Here is a 21,322-nt window from a genome sequence, read left to right on the forward strand (position 1 = left end):
ATGTACAAGTAATATCATATCATATAATAGATACTAAGTTTTCAAATATTTTTTTTTGCTTTATATATTTTTTTTAATATTATATTTTGTCATCATTATATTTTTCAGTATATCAATATAAATATCACATGCATTCGACTATCTTTGCAATTATTTTGAAACCCTAAAAAACTATGTCAACCTCGGCTAACCCTGTCGCCTCGATTGGTATTATATTCCTCGGCTAATACACTCGAATGCATGTAATATTTATATATTTGTCTCAATTTGCTGGTTATCGAATCTAAGGGAATTAGGCTGGATGAAAGTTACTCACATTTTGGGGAATTAATATGTCTACACATATGCCTTCCATGCATATATAGTTTATTAGTATTCTGAATCATTTTATGGCTTATCCCATACTTTACAATTAAGTAAAAGATATATAGTATATAGATTTTCTTCAGAAAATTCAAAGGCAAGTAACTCTAGAGGACGAAACAGGAAAGAGATTACCAGCAAAAACTGTTTTCTCACTGGCAATTCATTTCCTGAAAAACGACCTACTGAAAGAATGTCATAATCAACTTGCTGATGTCCTGCAAGAAGAAGATATTCAGTGGGTGCTGACAGTGCCTGCAATCTGGAACGACGCTGCCAAACAGTTTATGAGGGAAGCTGCTGAAGATGTAAGTATATATTTTGTAATGAATGTTGTCACTATTAAAAATATAATTCCATTACACATCATCTATACAAGAAAATTTTGTGATTAATGTAGTTTGCCTTCTTTTAAACATTTCAAAGATGTGTTTTACATTATGGGAATGACGTATCACAACCATGCCCTAAGACATTGCTTATTCCGTCTAGATAAGACTATTTTAGCTGATGTCTCTATTTTACGATTTATAGGCTGGTATTCTAAGATCGAAGCTAATGATCGCACTTGAACCAGAAGCAGCGTCACTATTTTGCCGGCATCTAGCTGTTCAAAAAGGCGATGAGGATATGTCCTTAGCATCATTTAAATCAGGAACTAAATACATCGTAGTGGATGCAGGAGGTATATTCACCTGATAACCTTTATAGTTTCTACCTAATTACTGTAAAGTTGTGATTTCATTATGAATATATGACTGAAACATCAGTTTGTATAAGTGATGATTTCATAAATTCAAATAACAGATTTCGAGATGAATTATTGATATACTAGTACTAAATACAATACAGCGGTCTGCACACATTATTTTGTTTTATAGAAAATTGAACTTCTCACATGTACAGGACCGAACCGTCTACATTTATATAGCGCCCTTTTCATGATAAACACGTTCAAAGGCGCTTTACATACAGCAAACGCAGCCGCATAGGGTGCGAAATTCATCCTCTACTAGTACAGACACAGAGCGATGTGACCAGTGGGACAGTCAGATAAAGTCCCAAGAATAGATGGAAGGAAATCCTTTTTGGATAAAGGCCTGTCCAGCTACCTTAGACTAGCTCTTTGCGATTAGACAGTCTGGTTCTTAAACGTTTCCTGTGTATAGCACCAATACATGCGACTTAAGCTGTATTTCCTGGGAAGAACCAGTACAGGACTCCAAGTTATGAGACTGTTTTATCACCACCATTCTTTATCTGTTAAGCCTCATGCTGATAAACAAATATCTCTGTTAAGTTTTTCATTTTTATGTTTCACTAGGTGAGCAATCTGGGTCATTGTCTTTAAAATTAATGTTCTGTAAACCGATATATAAGGCATTTTCGTTGTATAAACGACTAATTTTTAGACGGAAAAAAAAATGCTGCGCGATGAAGTGCATTTGTATGTAATACATTCTAAGTATGTAGTCTCTACTGACATTTCTCAAACTTTTATTTTCATGAATTTCTCGGAGTGGTTTCGACGCGTCGTTTGCGGAATTTTCAATGTAACTATCCCGTGTCCCAAAACTTTAAAGAATCACTGTGCTAGTGAAATATTTTCCCCACAAGAATTATTGATTTCACAGTATGCACATTTCGTAACGTTTAACATGTGGAGTCACGCAGACTCCTTGAAGATACAAAATAAGTGAAACGAAATTAGAGAAGTATACTAGTATCCATCTACTATAGACAATCCAGCAGTCTAAGAGTTGGAAATATATCTAGAAGCTGCTGATTTGACCTTCATGTATATTCCAATGTCTCCCCATGTTTTACCGTGTCAGATTAACAACATCTAATTAAATGATATAGCTGAAAAACACATACATTTACAAAAGATCGATTTCTGTGCACAATAAGTAAGGTCAAGATGACTTTGTTAAAGAAGTTGTTGTTGCTGTAAGATAATAGAAACCTGAATCGAGACCTGCGGTGTTTCAAATGCTTACGAATTATGGAATATGGTCATAGTTTTGTTATATATTGAAATGTCGGCTCATCCTAGCAAAGCAGACTTAAAACTATATATTTTTCTAGGTAATAAATACATAAAATTAGCATCGGCTTAAATGGTTATTCAATATTCAGTATTTTATTATGTATGTATGCAAAGTAGGAGATCAAAATAATTACACTTTTACAAGCACTTCAAAGCCTGTTCAAAACTGTTACATTTTGTTTAAAACTGTTACTTTTATTTATCATTTATCTTTTTAAATACTGAATGATAGTTCGCTTTCTTATCGAAGAGTTCAAACTACTCTTTCTTATTTGATGGTGCAATGACTAATAAAGTGTAAGACTCCATGATATTTTCTCCCAAATCCTACATTAAACGGACGGAGGAAGTGGAATTCTATCTTGCAGCTTTCTTAGTCGTGCCTTTAAAAGTTAGGCTCTTAGTGCTCTGACTTCAGACATATTGCCATGCAACTTATTTTAAGATATAACGTTGGTTTGTTTAAGAAATAGTAAGTTCCCAAACGTGGTTTATCGTAGATTAACCCGTGTTTTGAGTTCTTATGCGTAAGAATATATCACGAAGCCTTCGTGATATATTGTTTAGCATCAGAACGAAAACATGGGTTATTCTACGATAAATCACACTTGGGAACTTATTATTTCGATTCTAACACGACATACTAGTATCAACAGTGTTAGAGAAAAGGTAACCACTTTTTAGGACTGTGCTACGCACCTGGATCGGATGACGTCATTGCAAGCAAGTGGTTTATAGCAAAATAACCCGAGATAGATTTTGCTCTACATGTATGTAGGTTATTTGCTGGTCGTGTTAGAATAATAAATTAACGCAGCTGTATATTGCTCACAACTAAATGGCAAACTGACTGACTGGCTGGTTAATACAAAGATTGAATGATTCACAGACTGACCAAATAACTGGATGATTTAGCTGACAGACTGGCCATGAGACTGACAGTACTACTGCATGGCGGTTCAATTGTTTGACTTGTTTGGGTAATGAATGTTTGTTTGTTTATTAAATATAAAACACGAGTAATCTTGTATCTAAGACGCTGTGTAAAAAGAAATCCTACATCCATATGTCTATCATAAGTCTTGTAACAGAAATGCAAGATATTTACAAAAGATAATATGTAAGGGTAGATTTCTCGGAAGCACAGAGCACTTAAAACACAGACCAAGAGCCAAGCAAAAATAGTAGGCCCACTATGCAAATTCACATCGATGATAAAACAAGCAAATGAAAATAGCTGGATAGTCAGACAAAAAGTACTTTCAGTTTTCGGATTTTTTTTATAGATGTTGTGATTTTGTGACTGTACTTGTTTATAGAAGCACTCGATGAATATATACATTATGTAGAGGAAATCGATAGTTATAAATAATGATATTGGTTCCACAGGCATATTCTGATATGTTTTTTCAAAATCATCTGAGGTTAACCCGAAGTCCAAAGTAATGCATATGTTTGAGCCGCGGCTTAAATGTTTAGCTTTCCCTTAGCAGGCCCGTGTCCAGGGCCGGGCCAGCCTTTGCCCCTGCGCCCCCCCCCCCCACCCAACACGTTCATTTGCCTGAGTGACCTATACTCAAAAGATTTGCATCCAACTATTTTGGCCAAGGAATAATATCCTCCTGTACCTACTCCCGCATGAAGCTATGTGTCTCGCTGTTGACGCCTTCGTTCTAATCTGGTGACCCCCTCCCCCACGCCCCACCTCCCCCATCAAATATTTCTGGATCCGGGCCTACCCTTAGTTATGTTTTTAGGTCGCTGTCGTGTGCCCGAATTGCTCCACCTAACCTCATGTATCCAAAACGCTACTTACGATATAGAATATATTTCATGTGCAGACGCTATCCAACTGTTTCGTGAAAATCGTAAGGTGTACTAAACTGTGTGCAAAATGTTCAGAGAGGCACTCCATCATATACCTCGGACGAGGGATCTATCAAAGACTTCAGCGGACATCATATAATGTGCCATTTGCTGTTGGTTTGTTGTCAAGCTTACATTGCAGGCATGCTAAAACCCCTAAATGAGAGCCGTTATTGGCAGGCATAATAACATTTATTTGATTTTATACATGTAGAGCTCCATCATATTTGAATTGTTTAAATGGCTGCGATATGTAATTTGTACAGTGACTATCACTTCTGCGTACAGACTGAAGGTTGACAATGACTAGTCTGGTAGTCAAATTATTCAAATGACGTAATGTTCTTGGAAGTAACTTTTTTTTCTAAGTTTAGAACGATAAAATTTTTTTCAAATTAATTAGACCGTTTGGAAAATATGTACCTATATATTTCAGTGAAACACATGATTTAGATGTCATATGAGGTGGTAGAATTTTTAAAAAGAAAAAACTTAAATATTCTTGAAATACATTTTTACTGTACCATTGGATTAATGCTGTTGGATCTATAACATCTGTCGAGAATGATCATCGGAATAAAGAACTCTCCCTGAAAGTAAACGGCATAAAGAACTATCCTTTGTTATATTTGGCGGGAATTGGACGCAACTTCTCCTTGAATTGTTCATATTTAGTCCATCATGTCAACAAAAGACGATGAAAACAATCGTTTGAAGTATTCTAAAGTATATTTTTAAGCGTAAATTAAAAAAAAGCAGTGGGGTAATTTAAGGGTGGCAGGAACTAGATACATGTTTTGTCTGTATATTAATACATTTTAAATTGACTACCCATGTATTTTGAAGCAGCCTTTGATTTTGGTATAAAACATGACCAACTTTGTAATCAAATTTGTCATCGTACGAAATCTAAAAGCGTCGTAGTCGTAGTTTGACTATCTGGTCGTATACTGGAATCCATTGGTATATAGTCTAGGGATGGGAACGAATATTCGAATATTCGAATATTCAAAAATCGGTCGAATATTCGAATATGAAAATCAAATTCGAATTTTCGTAAATTATTGTATATATATATATATATATATATATATATATATATATATATATATATATATATATATATATATTTTTTTTTTTTTTTGGTTTTCTTTTCAAAATAAGTATCATTGATTTTGGGCAATATGAACATGCTAATTCTACAGAATAAAACCATGTCATGTTTGTTTATCGCGTATCAAAAGATGTCCAATTAACAAGAAAATAACAATGCACAATTGGCAGGGGCCATCGTTACGGATTAACAGTTTGCAACAGGCGTCAATGTGTCAGATGCATGTCAAAAGATGTCCAATTAACAAGAAAACTGCAAATCATAATTACCTGGGGTCATCGCTACGGAGTAACAGTTTGTACTAGGCGTAAATGTGATATCTTTTTATCTTTTTGATTTCAGTATTCGTTCCCATATATACTATATACTTTTTATATATTTTGTTCAGTAACAAACCCGCAAATCTAAATTATTTAGACCCACTCTTTTCCCGATAGAATGAACTTTAATATCCGCAAACATAAAAACTCGACACATAAATTCGTCATGTCGGCTATCTCGAATCGCCGAGTTGTCTGATATAATTGTATAATTGTATAATGTGTTTTGTTTCTGTGATTCAATCCCGCCAACACAAAAACTTGACAAATAAGGCGTTGTCGAGTTTTCGTGTTTTCGTGCCTTCGTGTGTTCGCCTCGCCAACACCCCAACACGACATGGTAGAAATCAGCAACCATGCAAAGGAAAGTACAACAACATAATGGGGAAACTTCGAGATGTACACAAGTCGTGTGGTTATAAATTGTTGTGGAGTTTAGTTTAAATCTAATGTAGCGATGTTGTCACTAGTTCAAATGGAATCAAATTAGTGAAATAAAGAAAACATCAACAGTTAGATTCTTTGATTGCTTTATTGATTTTACTTCTCAGGCGGTACTATTGACATTACGGTACACCAAGTTATTGTAGACGGAAAACTACGAGAGTTACACAAGGCCAGTGGAGGAGCTTGGGGAGGTACAGAGGTTGATAAAGCATACGAACAATTCATTGCATGTGTTGCAGGTATAAACCTGTTCATGTTATAATATTTGCCAGACATATGCGATCATTTTAATTAAATTATCTATTCATTATTATGTACTAGCTTCTTTGGTAATAAAAAGTATCTGTTCAAGTGAGGAAGATACTAAACAGGACTACCGAATTTTAAAAGAATTTCTCCCGTGAAATATCTAGCTTTTACTATTTTACTGTATACTGAAATAAATTTTTGATATTTTATGAAAGAAGTTGCTAGAACCCTAATTTTGAAAATTCACTTTAGTATTCCGGTCATGTTGACGTATAAAATTATATATGTATATAGCTTCATATTTGAAATAACATTGTCAGAGGGATAAGTGAGAAACATCTGGCATACAAAGCAAAAGCTTTTGTGAAAGTCCTGAAATCAAAGGGAAATAACCGTGTAATTTTGAGTTTAGGAAAAACGTCGTTTTTGTGAAATTGTATAAATGGTTTTTATTTCTTCTCAGGGAAAGAAACTTTTCAAGTATTCAAGGAAGAGCACATGGACGACTACATCGATTTATTTCGAACGTTCGAGGTAAAGAAACGAGAAATTTCCCCACAACAATCGACCAAGGTGACATTTCGTATTCCACCCTCGCTGGCTGAAACTATCCTTGAAGCTACAGGACATACAATTAAGGACAGGATTTTGTTATCAGAGTATCGTGATCAGGTTTGGTATCAGAGCGGAAAATTAAGAGTTGATGCAGATGTAACAAGGACGTTCTTTCAAAAGTCAGTTGATAGCATTATTACACATATATCTTCTTTAACTGAAAAGCAATCAGCGCGAAACTATGAGGCAATTTTAATGGTGGGAGGATTTTCTGAGTCAAAAGTACTGCAAGATGTCATTAGAAACAAGTTTGGTGATGGGATGAAAATAATCATTCCTGAGGGCGCTGGTCTTGCTGTTTTGAAAGGTGCAGTAATATTTGGTCATCGTCCAAGTACAATAGCAGAGAGAATATGCAAATATACTTATGGAGAAAGTAGTAACCATAGAACATCAGAAAACTGCAAGCATCCTCCCACAAAAACACGTGATTATGATGGAGTGAAGTATTGCAGAAACATATTTGATAAACATGTAACTGTAGGACAGACAGTAAAGCTGGAAGAGGAACAAAAGGAAATGATTTCATACCCTATTTCTGACGATCAGACAGAAATATGCTACAAAATATATACCTCTTCATTACCGGATCCTCTTCTAGTTACGGAACTAGGTTGCGTAAAAGTCGGCGAGATTACAATACCTATCCTAGATACAACACTCGGAAGAAAACGAAAATTTGGAAGCAGATTTATCTTTGGTGGAACAGAAATAGCTGTTAAAGTTGAAGATAAAGCAACAGGTGAAGTTCACATTCAGACAGTAGACTTTTTGGAATGAGATCTATAAATACAATGATACAAATATATGAACAATGTTCATGACTCTGTGTGTTAATGATTAAAAATTATACACGACGAGTTTGTACTTTTTAGTACAATAAGTAAATGAACAATATTTATTGTTACGAAATTATAAGACAGACAACTGTGACGTGATAAGCTGCCATATTTATGAATCAAATGATGAAGACAGAGGTTTAAAGTAGCAAAAGATAATAGGTAAGAGTAGATTTCTGGGCAGCACTGTGCACCACAAACACAACCTCAGAGCCACGCATTTGTAAAGAAGGCCCACAACAAAAAGCAAGTAAAGAACGAATTGATGTGCAGATGCTATTGTGAGGGCTGTCATCAGTGTTAATTTTTTCAAAAGCAAAGCGCAATAGAAATTTGACAGTTGATGATCCAGCACAGAAGATGTCAGTGTTGATTTAAGGAAACGAAATTGCATAGTTTTAAACGACATAATAAGTGCATTATATCGCGACTATATGGCGTTATGTCGCCTCGCAAGGGCGACAATATGACATACTATTTGTCGAGTTGTGATGTTCCCTTATATCGACCGGCAAACACGTCAACTCAGCCATAAAATTGAACAGAACTGCAAATTTGTTCCAAATTATTAACGTAAGAAGGTGGAACTGAGAACTTGAATTTGATTTTACATGCATTAAAAGGTCGACTTATTTACTTTACCAGGGTTCTATTATTGAGTACATGTCTAACAGACAATGACAATTGCTAGACAAAAATCTATTTTGTGGCCATTTGTTTAGTCCACTTCCAAACCTGTTCTTCTTAAAAATAGTTAAATGGCATAACTTTATTTTTCTGAACGTTTTATATGGTCCTACGTTTTCAGTTTATCTAGTCACGGTGTTACACTTACGATTTATTACAAGTTATGATCTTGCGAGGCTACTTTTCAATAGCCAAGTATATTGCTAAAGAAAAAGATTTTAGTAAAAGTCCACTACTTGTAAGGAGTGATATGCAAAATTTCATACCCTGTTTGTGTCTAAAAATTCTATAATTTTTAAGACAGTGATGGATTATAATCGCACACTTCAAATTGACACGGATATAACTTTTGAATGTACACTACTGGATGTACATACCATTAAACATGGTTTAAAACCCTGTAAAATATCCACTAAAATAGGAAAAACTGTTAATTAACCCCATTAATTCTTGCATCACTTTATTTAACGGGTTTCACAATATTAATGGGTTACATGTTAAAATACCATTAAAACACCCATTTTTGACCATAAATCATGCTGTTAAAATTTTAGTTTGGTAGCTAAAAAAGTTAATGGCTTTGAGAAAATGGTGAAATTCTGTATATTTTGAATTTAACAGGACTATTCATTGCCCTTAAATTCGATTTAATGCCCATTAAATGTTCAGGTTCTGTACGATTTCATTTTAGAGTAAACTTAATGGCCCTTAACAGCAATTTGATGCCCATTAAATCCAACGTTCTGTAAAATGTGATTCGTATATTTTCAGAAGCACAAAAAATATATATTTTTTTTTTGTTTTTGGCTTGCACTCGTCTCATTGAATGCTTATAATTCCAGTCCCATATTGTTCTAAAATGGACTTTAATCAAAATAAATACATACTACGTACACATTGCCTATAATAACAGGTATATCATGATGTTATATTTAGTTGCATTAAAGTTATTTCTCTTTGATGCAGTTATGCCATTTTTTTCCAAATATTGACAAATTGTGTTCCTACAAAAAATCGGATTTGTTTTAATGAAAGTCGGATGAAAACATATTAATTTATTTGATAACATCAATCTACATTATTTTGGTAAGGGTAAATACGTATTGATGCATGCCACTTTTTCTGTGCTTTTTATTTTTATTTTTTGTTTTTCCTGTCCAAATAATCAGCATTTGTATAAGAAAATGGGTGGGGTAAGGAATTTACATTATAAATTGGGTACAGATCAGTTTAGATTTTCAAATTTTCCAATCCTTGAGTAGAAACTAAGGTTTATAGAGAAATGAACAGTACATATGATTGTGAAGATTTAAAGTCTGATTTAAATTCATTTGGGGCATGGGCAGATCAATGGCTTCTTCGTTTCAATGAATCAAAGAGTGTGGTACGCTTGATTGGGGGAGCTACTTGTGATGCAATCCCTCAAACATTTGCTCTTAGCTGTTTAAGTGCATGCACCTGAGCACAAAGTACTGAAGGTGAGCTAAATTGTGATTGCCCATTGTGCGCTGACATTGTCATCAACAGTTGCTTTTTGAATACACCTGACGCCTAATGTCTGTACCAGTAAAAACTTGGTTAGAATGTGTGTCAATATAAAAATGTTGAATAGTTAAAACTACCCACATGGTCACTTGATCTATTAAACCGGTACCTGCAAACCCTTCTCAGTACAACACAATACAATACAATATCCATTATTTTCTCATTTCATATGAACATATGACAGAATGAGGATACAATATGACAAATGTTTGTACGAGGCTGTTACATGTGTTTACATTACAAAATAATGAGAGAAAAAAAGAAGAATCAAATATTCTTCTAACATTTTACAAAACAGTACATATGTATAGATACTATTATGTGTGTAGTGATACGTAGTTTAAATCAATACGGCAAATATCAATATGAAGTTGATTATCTTAAGACGTCTAATTCTGATGGCAAATTTTCATGGTCCTTAATTTGATATACCATTATAATATTACAAACTCGTTAAAATTGAATCTGACATATTTAATGAGACTATTAATTAATTTTTTAATAATTAACGGCTATTAACAGAGTATTAAAAAAATTAATGGCCCCATTAGTTTTTACTAATTAATGTGGAATTAAGGGGTACTTTTTTAATGGCACATTAATTTCATGCCAATAAAAAATTTTCATGGAGTTTTAAGGAGCCAATTAACTTATTTTAATGGTTTATTTTAAGCAGCTTTTCATGGTCATTTTAACAAGGTATATTTAACCAGGGTTTTAATATACTTATTTCATGGCTTTTTAATATATTGCATTAAAACTATGGTAATGAAAATCCCATTAAATAGTACGAAGTAATGGGTGAATTTTAATGGTGACCTGTTTATAAACTCTGTTAAAAACGTTTGACAAAATTAAGGCAAATTTCATGACCCTTTTAATGGCATGTGCATCCAATAGTGGTAGCAATATCAGTGTCATCTCTATTCTATGGTTGCTGATTTTCTTGTGTCTGTGACAAAGACACAGAGACACAAACACGAAAATACGAGAGACTTCTGATTTGATCTGTTGTGGCGTGCCGAGACGCGAGAACACGAAAATTTAAAGCAAAAGGACGAAACTTTACGGGAGAACACACGAATTGTTCCGTTAATGTCGGCAGATATAAAACTTCGTGACGTCTTCTTTTTTACCTTGGCAACAAACTACCGATTTATCGTGTATTCGTGTCTTAAACCTGATCCCACGAGGACACGATTACACAATAAATGTCAATTTGAGTTCTCATGTCTTCGCTCCGAGCACGCAAATACACAAAGACACGAGAAATCAGAAGGTTGTCGTCCTTTTATGTCTTCGTTCCTAGTAAACGAGGATTTCGTGTCATCGTATCTTCGTCCAGTGTACACTACATAAGAAATTAATCTCAGTTGTTGTCCTTTCCTCATCGTCGCCTTCCGGAACATATGCGCATATAATAATGATTACAGGCTCTTTAGTACATAATAGTCTTAAGCACAAATGAAATACACTTATTGTACTGGAAAAGCATGTTTTCGACATATGAATTTCCTTGTAATTATCTAAATATTTCATTTTGTGGTTCCCTGTCCTATAATGGTTCCCATCAAAATGGCTTAGTATTTACGGATCAGGAAACCACCAAGCGCATTGGACAAAGTTGTGACCAACAGACTGCGTCATGAAAGCTTATTTGAGTCAAACTGATTTCGTAATCAAACAATATACCAGTCAAGAACTTGAACCTCTCGGTCAATCAGATAGTGTCCTACATTTTATCATCCAGTGAAATCTTGTCACTGTGCCAAGATAAACAAAGAATGACATATCAACAACAAAAAGAAAACCTTTTCCCTCGAATCAATCAGAAAATAATTGAAATTTCTACGACAAAAATATTTCATTCCGTTGTACTTATACAGTCCCTGGCTCGCGGAATTTTCGAAGTACGCGCTTCCCCGCGATTCGACCCTAGCGCGGACACTTTTATGAGCCGCGGGGATGCGCGTTTTTGTCCTGCATCCCCGTAATATATTTTACAGTTTCCACCGCGACCAAAAGCAATAAATCGATTGCGGTGTATTGCGAAGATAAATCGCAGCGCATCGCAGTGAGGTGCCGGTGGTTCGCGGTGAATTGCGGTGGATCGCCGCGATTTACAGGTAAGGGAATGACGTTATAAATGACAATATACAGTGTAAAATGCATATAAACTGACAGGAAATTTAACACTAATTATTTAGAGGAAAAAATAAAAAAGTAAATTGCTTTTCATCATCTTTAATAATAATAATTTCAAACAAAATTTGCTTAGATTATATCAGTTATACGTATTTTCATAATATAAAGATTATCTGCTAACAAGATTTGATAAAATTATCTTTATATAACGAATGCATTCTTTGTGTTACTATTTATAATATCATGTTAAGTTTGTTTTCAATGTGGCCGTGTTATGTAAAAGATAAATATCTACGTATAGTGAAAACTTAGATTTTCCAGTATCATAATAATAAAATAATGAAAAATATCATATTAGAGTAATTGATTTTTTGTATTTATATAAAAAATACAAAAGAATGGTTATTTTTGTCATAAACGCACAATCATGTACAGCTACAGAAATATAACACAACAGGATGAAATCAGATTATTAAGTTTCACCTGTGCAAGAAATGTGAAAACTGATGACAGCAGATATGAATGGATATGGAAGATAAATCGCATTTATATCAAAGAACCTTCCATAGATTAATTAGATGTGTGCAGTTGCTTTATGGTGCGAAACGAACAGTCTACGCATTTTTAAAATTAAATCGGTGAATGCAATACGACATTCCGCTAGATACATGTGTAAAATCAACAATTAAATTCACTATAATTGTTCAAAAGCAAATCGAAATCATTTCAAAATATACATTTCACAATTAAGAAAACTAACTAAATTTTAAGGCAGCACATACATATCACATGAATAAATCATCTTTAAAAGTTTAAAACATAAAGACAGATTTGAAATAAAGAGATGAAAAATATAAAAATGTCTAACATTATTTCTTTTCTTGTTATTGCAATAAGAAGATAACCCTTAAATTTGGCGCATAAATTCTTTTTTTTTTATAATGAAGTACTTGAAATAATAAACAAAATTATAAGAAAACGAACAGTTTCTTTATGTACCAGGTACTGCTTTCAAATTAAAACGTAAGCTATATGCAGGCGTTAAATTATCAAATTGTTAAGTAAGTGTAAAGTCTGCAAGTTTGTCAGTGTTTTTTTACAGTTACATTGTACATTATTATACCTGCGGCTACGTGTTTCACCCTTCGCAGTGACGAGGTATTTCAATGTTGTTTTAACGCGTGTCAATAGATAAGGGGTTAATTGACAACTTTTGCCGATATCTGATCACGTTTAAGAAAAATGTTACACGTGGTATGAAATGCATATTATTCCTTATATTATATTTGTTAAACATTTGAAGTGTGTATTTTTTGTTTTCAATTATCATCAACAATAATAACTAACACGCTATGTATTTTATAAACTAGATCTTACATATAACCAGTGTAAAGATTAAATTGTCTTCAAATTAAGCTTCATATAGTATTTAATTAATAGTTATTTAATATTGGTTAAATTAGTATACATTAGAATCTATTAAATGTTAAGTCCAGATAAACTGCTGAATAACTTTTATTAATTCGTAGTGTGTGAATTGTTTAATTAACATTGTAGTCCGTTCTGTCTACTTATATGAAAATAAAAAAAATACTACTTTTATATACCAAGTATAGTAGCAAACTAATTAAAAGCAAATAAACCAAATTTGATTTAACGATGCCGCTTTATTTTAATTCCTATTATTGTCAATGTTTTCATGATTAATGTAAAATTATCATTTTAAATGTTATTGCATTTAAGTTATTAAAAGTGTATTTGATAAAAGTAAAATTTTAAAACCTTTGAAATACATTCATTAGTTTCTTAGCCACTTGCAATAATCGTGTTTCCAAATAATTCGGTAAATCATTCGTTAAGTGTATAAATATGCCCCGTAGCCAGCCTTACCTGGATTTCGCGGTGACTGCCGGTGATTTGCCGCGATCCATCGCAATTCAGCGCGACCCGCTGAGATTTTTCATCGCGAGTCGCCGCGGACACTTTATCTATAATTGATCGCGGGGTCTTACAAAATCACCGCAATTTATCACAGTCTTCAGTAGTGATTCAATGAGAAAAATCATCGCGATTTTCCACTCAGGGTAAATATTTGTGCCGGTGGTAAGGCGGAAAAAGCAAAATCCGCGAGCCAGGGACTGTACATGACCACCAGAGAAAAAAACACAATTTTATACCACAAATGCTATAATTGTCTTTGCTGAACATATGAATAAAAGCTGAATTTATAAGAAAGCACTGCTCACAATAACTGTGATAAATGTTGATTCTGGAATTTCACCCAATAAAAATAACTAGATATTTATAACTCTTATGTTTTGAATATGAATTTAGAGGCAAATATGCAAAATTTAGCTTGTCAAATTGTTCATGCACAAACCATTCTCCCAAGCACGTATGTATGTATTTAAAACTATTCTAAATATTGCCAAAATATGACAAAACCCTTACTTATTTATATTTTAACTTGCAATAATTCCTTTAATACAAAACCAGAGATTTGCAATTGATACTTATCTTCAACACTGAAGGACCAAACATTTAAATTGTACATACTTTGGATAAAATGCCAACTAAATGTACAATCACTCAAATGTCATGATCAAATACTCTAGGCAAGCAAAAATGAATAAATTTGTTTGGTTTTAGGTCCCGCCCTTTATTATACAATCAACTTCCCTCAGTAACAAACACAGTGAAATGTCTTTGCTGCATAGCTTTAACTCCTAGACAAAACTTGCAGTATTGTATTTTACTTCTTAATGTAATTATTTTTCTTAATGTTTTATTCATTTGATAATTTTGACTTGACAATATACTTAATAAAACTCTCGTTTGACAGATTGTAAGTCAAGATGTCAAGGTGAAAAATATTGTCTATTTTAGCTGGAATTTTTTCATTTCAATTTGTACTGTACAAACTACATTTATCAATCAGAAGGATTGATGGCTCTGCATTTTTAGCAATAATTTTATTAAGAAATACAAAAAGCAACAAAACCAGACACATTTTATAGTTTGGCATCACTAATATTTTAGAAAAAATCTATTGAGACAACAATGTATATTTTGGTAATACCAATATAAGTATGATCATGAATTTATTATGTACAAGTATGCCATTCTTTTACATTGTCTTTTTTGTACCAATGAATTATTAAGAGCACAGTGACAATGCATTTTAAAGTGTGAGGGAATTTGTTTGTGTTTTAGGGTTATCTTCGGGACACAAGTTTCTTTTTAAGCTTTAAGTGTTATCTATTGTGAACATTTTAATATTTGCTGTTAATTATAGGGAACTCAACAGTTTGTTCTCAAAGTGTATACAAAACATGTACATTTTTTTAAATATATGATTTATGACAAAATTTTACCCATTGGAACTCCAAATAAATATTTTTCATGCTTAAAACTTTACATGAGTGTTCTTCCCTTTCTGAACACAGTCATTTTCTAATGCTATTTAATCTTGAAAAAACAAACATGTTTTTCATTAAAATTAAACAAAAATATGTATACATAGATGTTTGATTGACATTATTCTGTACGAACAAATAGTAACTTTTGGGTGAAATTTATTTTTATGTTGTTGTGCGAAAACATAATAAATATGAAAAAGCATGTGTCAAGGAAAAGACTGAAAAGCAAAATAAATAGCATGATCGTCTGAATAATTATAAACAGTGTTCCAAACCTATTTAATAGCAGTTGTCCTACAATTATAATGTGTGTGGAGACAAGGAGTCAAATTTTGTAAAACTGAATAAATATATATTTTTTTTAAACAGTTAGGCACAATAACCTTAAAATGTTATACAGAGTAAATAGTATCTGTTTACCTAGTTAATATACAAGTTAACACATTCTGGTGTTCTTCTATGAAAAACTTAAAGGTGGTCAATCTCATATTAGCAACATTTTATGGCATTCAAAATGAAAAATAGATCTTTACTAAATCCAAAAAAATCTGGCATCAACACCAATGACACAATAGAACCTCCAACATATTTTTATGTCTCAACAGCAAAAAAGTTTTCAACAGCAAAAAAAAAACTATTTTACTATTTTCAATATACTGCAGACTCCTTAGCAATCCTCAGTTTGAAAGGAAATATCATTATGATTCGGCTTCTATTCAAGGATATCATTTTACTTACTTTACAGACAAATTAGTAATCAATTTACTTAAAAAGGGGAAATTTAATATATTCTCTACAAAATAAAAATAAAAATATTGTTTGTTTGCAGTGCTTTGATGTAAATGAGTGTTTGTTCCCCTATTTTTCCCTTTAAGTCAATACAGGCACGACCAAAATACAAAATAAAAGAAAATATCAGTATTTAAGGCTGAAATGAATTAGTTCTTATATTTTATAGAAAGAAATGGTTATATAATTATTTCATGTGCCGTGGCAGGGCTTCCTGCTAGGAATTGAACCTAGAATTCTTACTAAAGAAGTGTGTTCCTTTACACTACAAGAAGTCACCCCATAGCAACACAGAACTTTAGCACCTAAAACGACATGTAGATCTACTGACCTCAAACAAACCTTAACTTGTTGAGAATGTACAAACTCCCGATTGTCTATCACAGATTACTCGCCATGTTTGTTTACAAAGGTCCCTCGGCCAATCAGGTTACCTCGCTGATGGTTATCTGTCGTACTTTTCTGAAGTTCGCAGGAGACCAGCCTAGTAATAAAGCACACTCATAAGAAAATTCATTTCATCTTTTATTTAATGAAGTTTTTAATTAAGCATTAATGCAGTTCATAATATATATAATATTGTTGTAGCTGTATTACTCAAAATTTAACGTAAATGACTTAATCGTCGGTGTATTTGATAAAGTTGACCAAATCAAAGAATAAACTTCATATGAAAAGTAAGAACTTGTAACAAACATTTAATTAGAACCTTAATCAATCCGCTTAGTTAGCATCTCAGTCAATAGCAATCAGTTTGTCAGATTGTCTTTATTACCACACATCTCCGTTTAAGTAGTATGTGTGCACATGTAAGTCATAAATGCATGTCACAGTCATGGGTGCTCGGCGATGTGCCTAATTATCAGGGATGATCGACGAAAATTATCAGTGATCGTTTTAGTGGAAAACATTTAGCATGGAAACTGAAATCGGTCTGAAAATGGTGGTTTTATAAATGTGTTAGCGGTTTGGTCGCATTTCTTCACAAACGACCATTGAATTATAGAACCAATTATTCCGTTCTGTGTCAATATGTGTAATCTGTGTCATAAGCGAGTTGGTCTTAATTTTGGGGTGGTCGTAAGTAGGGACTCTAATGCATATATGTAGATATTTACTATAAATTTCTGACGGAGTTAAACGAGGTCTGAAACTTTAGTATAATTATGGGCGGCGGTAACCGCCAAAATTAGTAAATATACAATTTATTCAGAATTAAGTCAGTCAGTGCAGTGCATTTCAACGCCGTCTAGTCTAAAACTCCATCCCGTCCAATAAATTTGCATTCAACGCATTGTATTTTGAAACCATTTAATGCAAAACTTCATACCATCTATTTAAACATGGAACGATGCATTGAAAAACTTGTTGCGATGCACCGTACTATGAAATCATCCAAACAAAACATGATAACATGCAGCTCAATGTGAAGCCGTTTAACACAACATGAGTACGTGCAGTATAAAATGAAATGATTTATTACAACTTGACGCCGTCTAATGCATATTGAAACCGCTTTGTGTAATTAAGAGCGGTGTATAAAAACTTGATGCCATGCAGTCCAATGTGAAGACGTTTAACGCAACATGAGTTCGTGCAGTGTAAAATGAAACGATTCATTAAAGCTTGGCGCCGTCTAATGCGTACTGAAACCGTGTTGTGTGATTTGGAGCGGTGTATCAAAATTTGATGCCATGCAGCCAAATGTGAAGCCGTTTAATGAAACACGTGTACGTGCATTGTAAAAGGTTAATAAGACTATCAGTTCATAAATTTGACCTTTTATATCCAACAAATAAAGGGCGACGATACAAGGATTGATGCCTGCCGACATGACAGTTTGAATTTTTATTTGGTTGGGTTTAACGTCGCACCGACACAATTATAGGTCATATGGCGACTTTCCAGCTTTGATGGTGGAGGAAGACGCCAGGTGCCCCTCCGTGCATTATTTCATCACGAGCGGTAGAACCACCGACCTTCCATAAGCCAGCTGGATGGCTTCCTTACATGAAGAATTCAACGCCCCGAGTGAGGCTTGAACCAACATCGATGAGAGACAAGTGATTTGAAGTCAGCGACCTTAACCACTCGGCCACGGAGGCCCCTAATTGTACTGTATGTACTCTTCCGTAAAGTTTGGTTATTTCGTTTTCATTGGTTCTCGTTGATGTGTCTTGGTCCCGACACGCGAGGACACGAAGATCTTGTGACACCTCATCGCCTCGAAAGCATTTAATAGCAGAAAACATCCACTAATCTACTCTGGTTTTTAAATACTCAGATTCTTTCTATCACAGCCATGATCCTTTAAATGGTTCCGTCATCATCATGAAAATGGCACGTAGACGCTGTAAGATAAAAAAATCATAACTTTGGAAAGCAAATACTGTTTGTAAATAGTTCATTTTTTGGGGCAGCATAGAATATATATCCAATTTTTGCAAAGTATTTATTATCATCACTATTATTATCATCATCATCATCATCATTATTGGAAATAGTCAAAATATTGCAGCCCTTGCATAGGTTTATTATCTTAAAAATCGATTTAACGAGGCAGATACGTGGATGCAAGATTAATATATCAACAGTTTTCAACATGCCAGCTTTTTCATTTCTAAATTATTTTTAAATGAATAGATATATAATATAATAATCGTTACTGAAGCGCCATGATTTGAAATATTGTTACCATTGAAACAATTCACATGATGAATAATAAGATCAAGAAACGAAAAAAATAAAACTGGATTGTCATAAACTATAGCATAATTATAGTATGATACTGAATCAGCAATCACCATTTTATATCAGTTTTTAAGCCCCATGGACTGTTTACATCTTAAGTCATCCGTAGGAAGCATCTGCCAGGAATGGGTGGTGTCTTTTATTTCTTCGCAGAATTATTGCAATGTCTATGTTATTCGTTATTAACAAATACACGTATTTTAACTTTTTGTAATAAATGAAAATATTTTTAACTTAAAGGAACAGAGGTATCGTTGAAATAGAACCCGAAGCAGCTAGCAGAGATTCGATTTGAAGGCTCACATTTCAGTCGCTATTATGTTTGTTAATTAGAAATCACAGTAAAGCTATTAGCGATATTGTTCGATTAGGAAATAAGAATTAGTTAGATTTTGCCATCATCAGATGAAGAACGAAACAAATCTGAGTGGAAGCTCGATCAAAATATTAACCCAGGTCAGGGTAATTGCATTTAAGGTTTTAACTAAACCAACAACTACTATACTCGAAAAAAAATAATTTAATTTCCTATTTCCTTAAACTGTTTTCGCATTGCTATTGGCATGTTTAATGTGCCATATAAATGTTGTCTTTGGGGTCTGGTATTTATGTATTTTTGCATAGCTTTCTGGCTCATAGCCTCCTAGTCATTATCAAGTTTCGTCAGTCAGGGATATTTTGTATGATGAACAAAATGGACTGACTATAAATGTAGACCATGGTCCATGCAATATGTTGTGTTATAGTATCATGGAAATAGAAGTGCAGTCTAGTTATTTTTCATTCGCGTGGAAAAAACTAGCATGTAATAAAAAGAATATTACATTAATTTTGTGATTTTCCACATTGGTTTCATTAAACTCATTGGATAAAATTGAGCCTCGCATTTTATTATTTTATTCAATTCGTTTATGAAACACATTATGAAAAAGCACTAAGTCTCATGTAGCACTTGGTTTCCAAGCAACAACTTACTTCACTTAAGTATTCAATAAGAACTTCAGTTTTCACAGAATGATAAATTTTGTTATTTTCGGATATTTTATGGAAGAAGTGTGATTTGAACCGAAAACATATAGTTACAACCTTTTTGCATAAACTGCAGGTAACTTTAGCCAAACTTTTAAAAAAGTTATTATTGACCGGGCAACCTTTAGATGATGCTGTTTCGAATAATTCATTTTACAATAATTATTTAATGTAAGATAAACAGTTATAATCCGAATAAATCAATGTTTTGAAAACAACATACATGTAAAAAATTATATCAAGAAAATGCGGGCTAAAATATAAGGTTAAATGCTCTGCATGATAAGACAGCAATGTATCTAACTGTCCTGAAATTGATTTCTTTGATTTTCTCATATTACTAGATACTTTTCACATACTTTGACGCATATATATGGGTAGGAGATATTGTTCTCTTTCCAGCAGTGGCCAATTCAACACATTTGACCTATTTTGACTTTTTTAAATAATCGTATGTTTGTTGACAAATTTCACCACAGAAAATGTCACACTTTCCACTGACCTGTCCCAGCACTATCCTCTTAATGATGGGCACCAAGCGAGGAAGCTACTAGTACCATTTTTTTCGTCTTTAGTATGACGCGGTCAGGGATCGAACTCGTGACCTCCCGCACTTGAAGCGGGTGCCCTACTATTACCGAGGCGGTCGTCACGCTTTAAAGTACCGCAGTGTTCGAAAAATGCCTTTTCCTTCTGTTTATTTTCATTAATTAAGTTAGTGTCTCATCGTTAACTACTACTTTTTCCTAAAAATTCTATAGTTCTATAGAAGTTCCGCATTTTTTAAATAAAATTTCTGTTAAAACGTCTTTCTTCTTTTGTAAATGTAAATTTTGGAGATGTTTAATATAATATTTTCTGCATTAATTTGTATTTAAGTATTGTCAGTTTAGTTATATTAACCTTATTTTTTTCACTTCTTACGAATATTCAAAAATCGAAATAACACAACATTTATTGATATTATGACTTTTTCTTTTTCTCATTCCAAAGTTTCTTTCCGTCGAAACTTCCTGTTCGGGTTTTCATATCGTTCTGTGCCGAAAGATGCATACGTTTGGAGTCAACGTGAAATAAATCCTCACGAACAAACA

General features: G+C 33.3%; 1 protein-coding gene across 5 annotated transcripts in view; it reads left to right on the forward strand.

The window, feature by feature from the left end:
* The window catches only part of LOC123557050 (heat shock 70 kDa protein 12A-like), a 76,038-nt gene that overhangs the window by 20,296 nt on the left and 34,420 nt on the right, over positions 1-21,322 (forward strand). For 4 of the 5 annotated variants that reach the window (XM_053543362.1, XM_053543364.1, XM_053543365.1 and 1 more), the window contains exons 6-9: positions 450-671; positions 898-1,048; positions 6,265-6,399; positions 6,873-9,511. In XM_053543362.1, coding sequence (XP_053399337.1) covers positions 450-671; positions 898-1,048; positions 6,265-6,399; positions 6,873-7,804 — 1,440 coding nt within the window. In that variant the 3' untranslated portion in view covers positions 7,805-9,511. Of the gene's footprint in view, positions 1-449; positions 672-897; positions 1,049-6,264; positions 6,400-6,872; positions 9,512-21,322 lie in introns of those variants that run through there. The other variant, XM_053543366.1, reaches the window with a different exon arrangement.

This window comes from Mercenaria mercenaria, chromosome 5 (genome assembly GCF_021730395.1).
Source record: "Mercenaria mercenaria strain notata chromosome 5, MADL_Memer_1, whole genome shotgun sequence".
In the NCBI taxonomy this organism is placed as follows: Eukaryota; Metazoa; Mollusca; class Bivalvia; order Venerida; family Veneridae; genus Mercenaria; species Mercenaria mercenaria.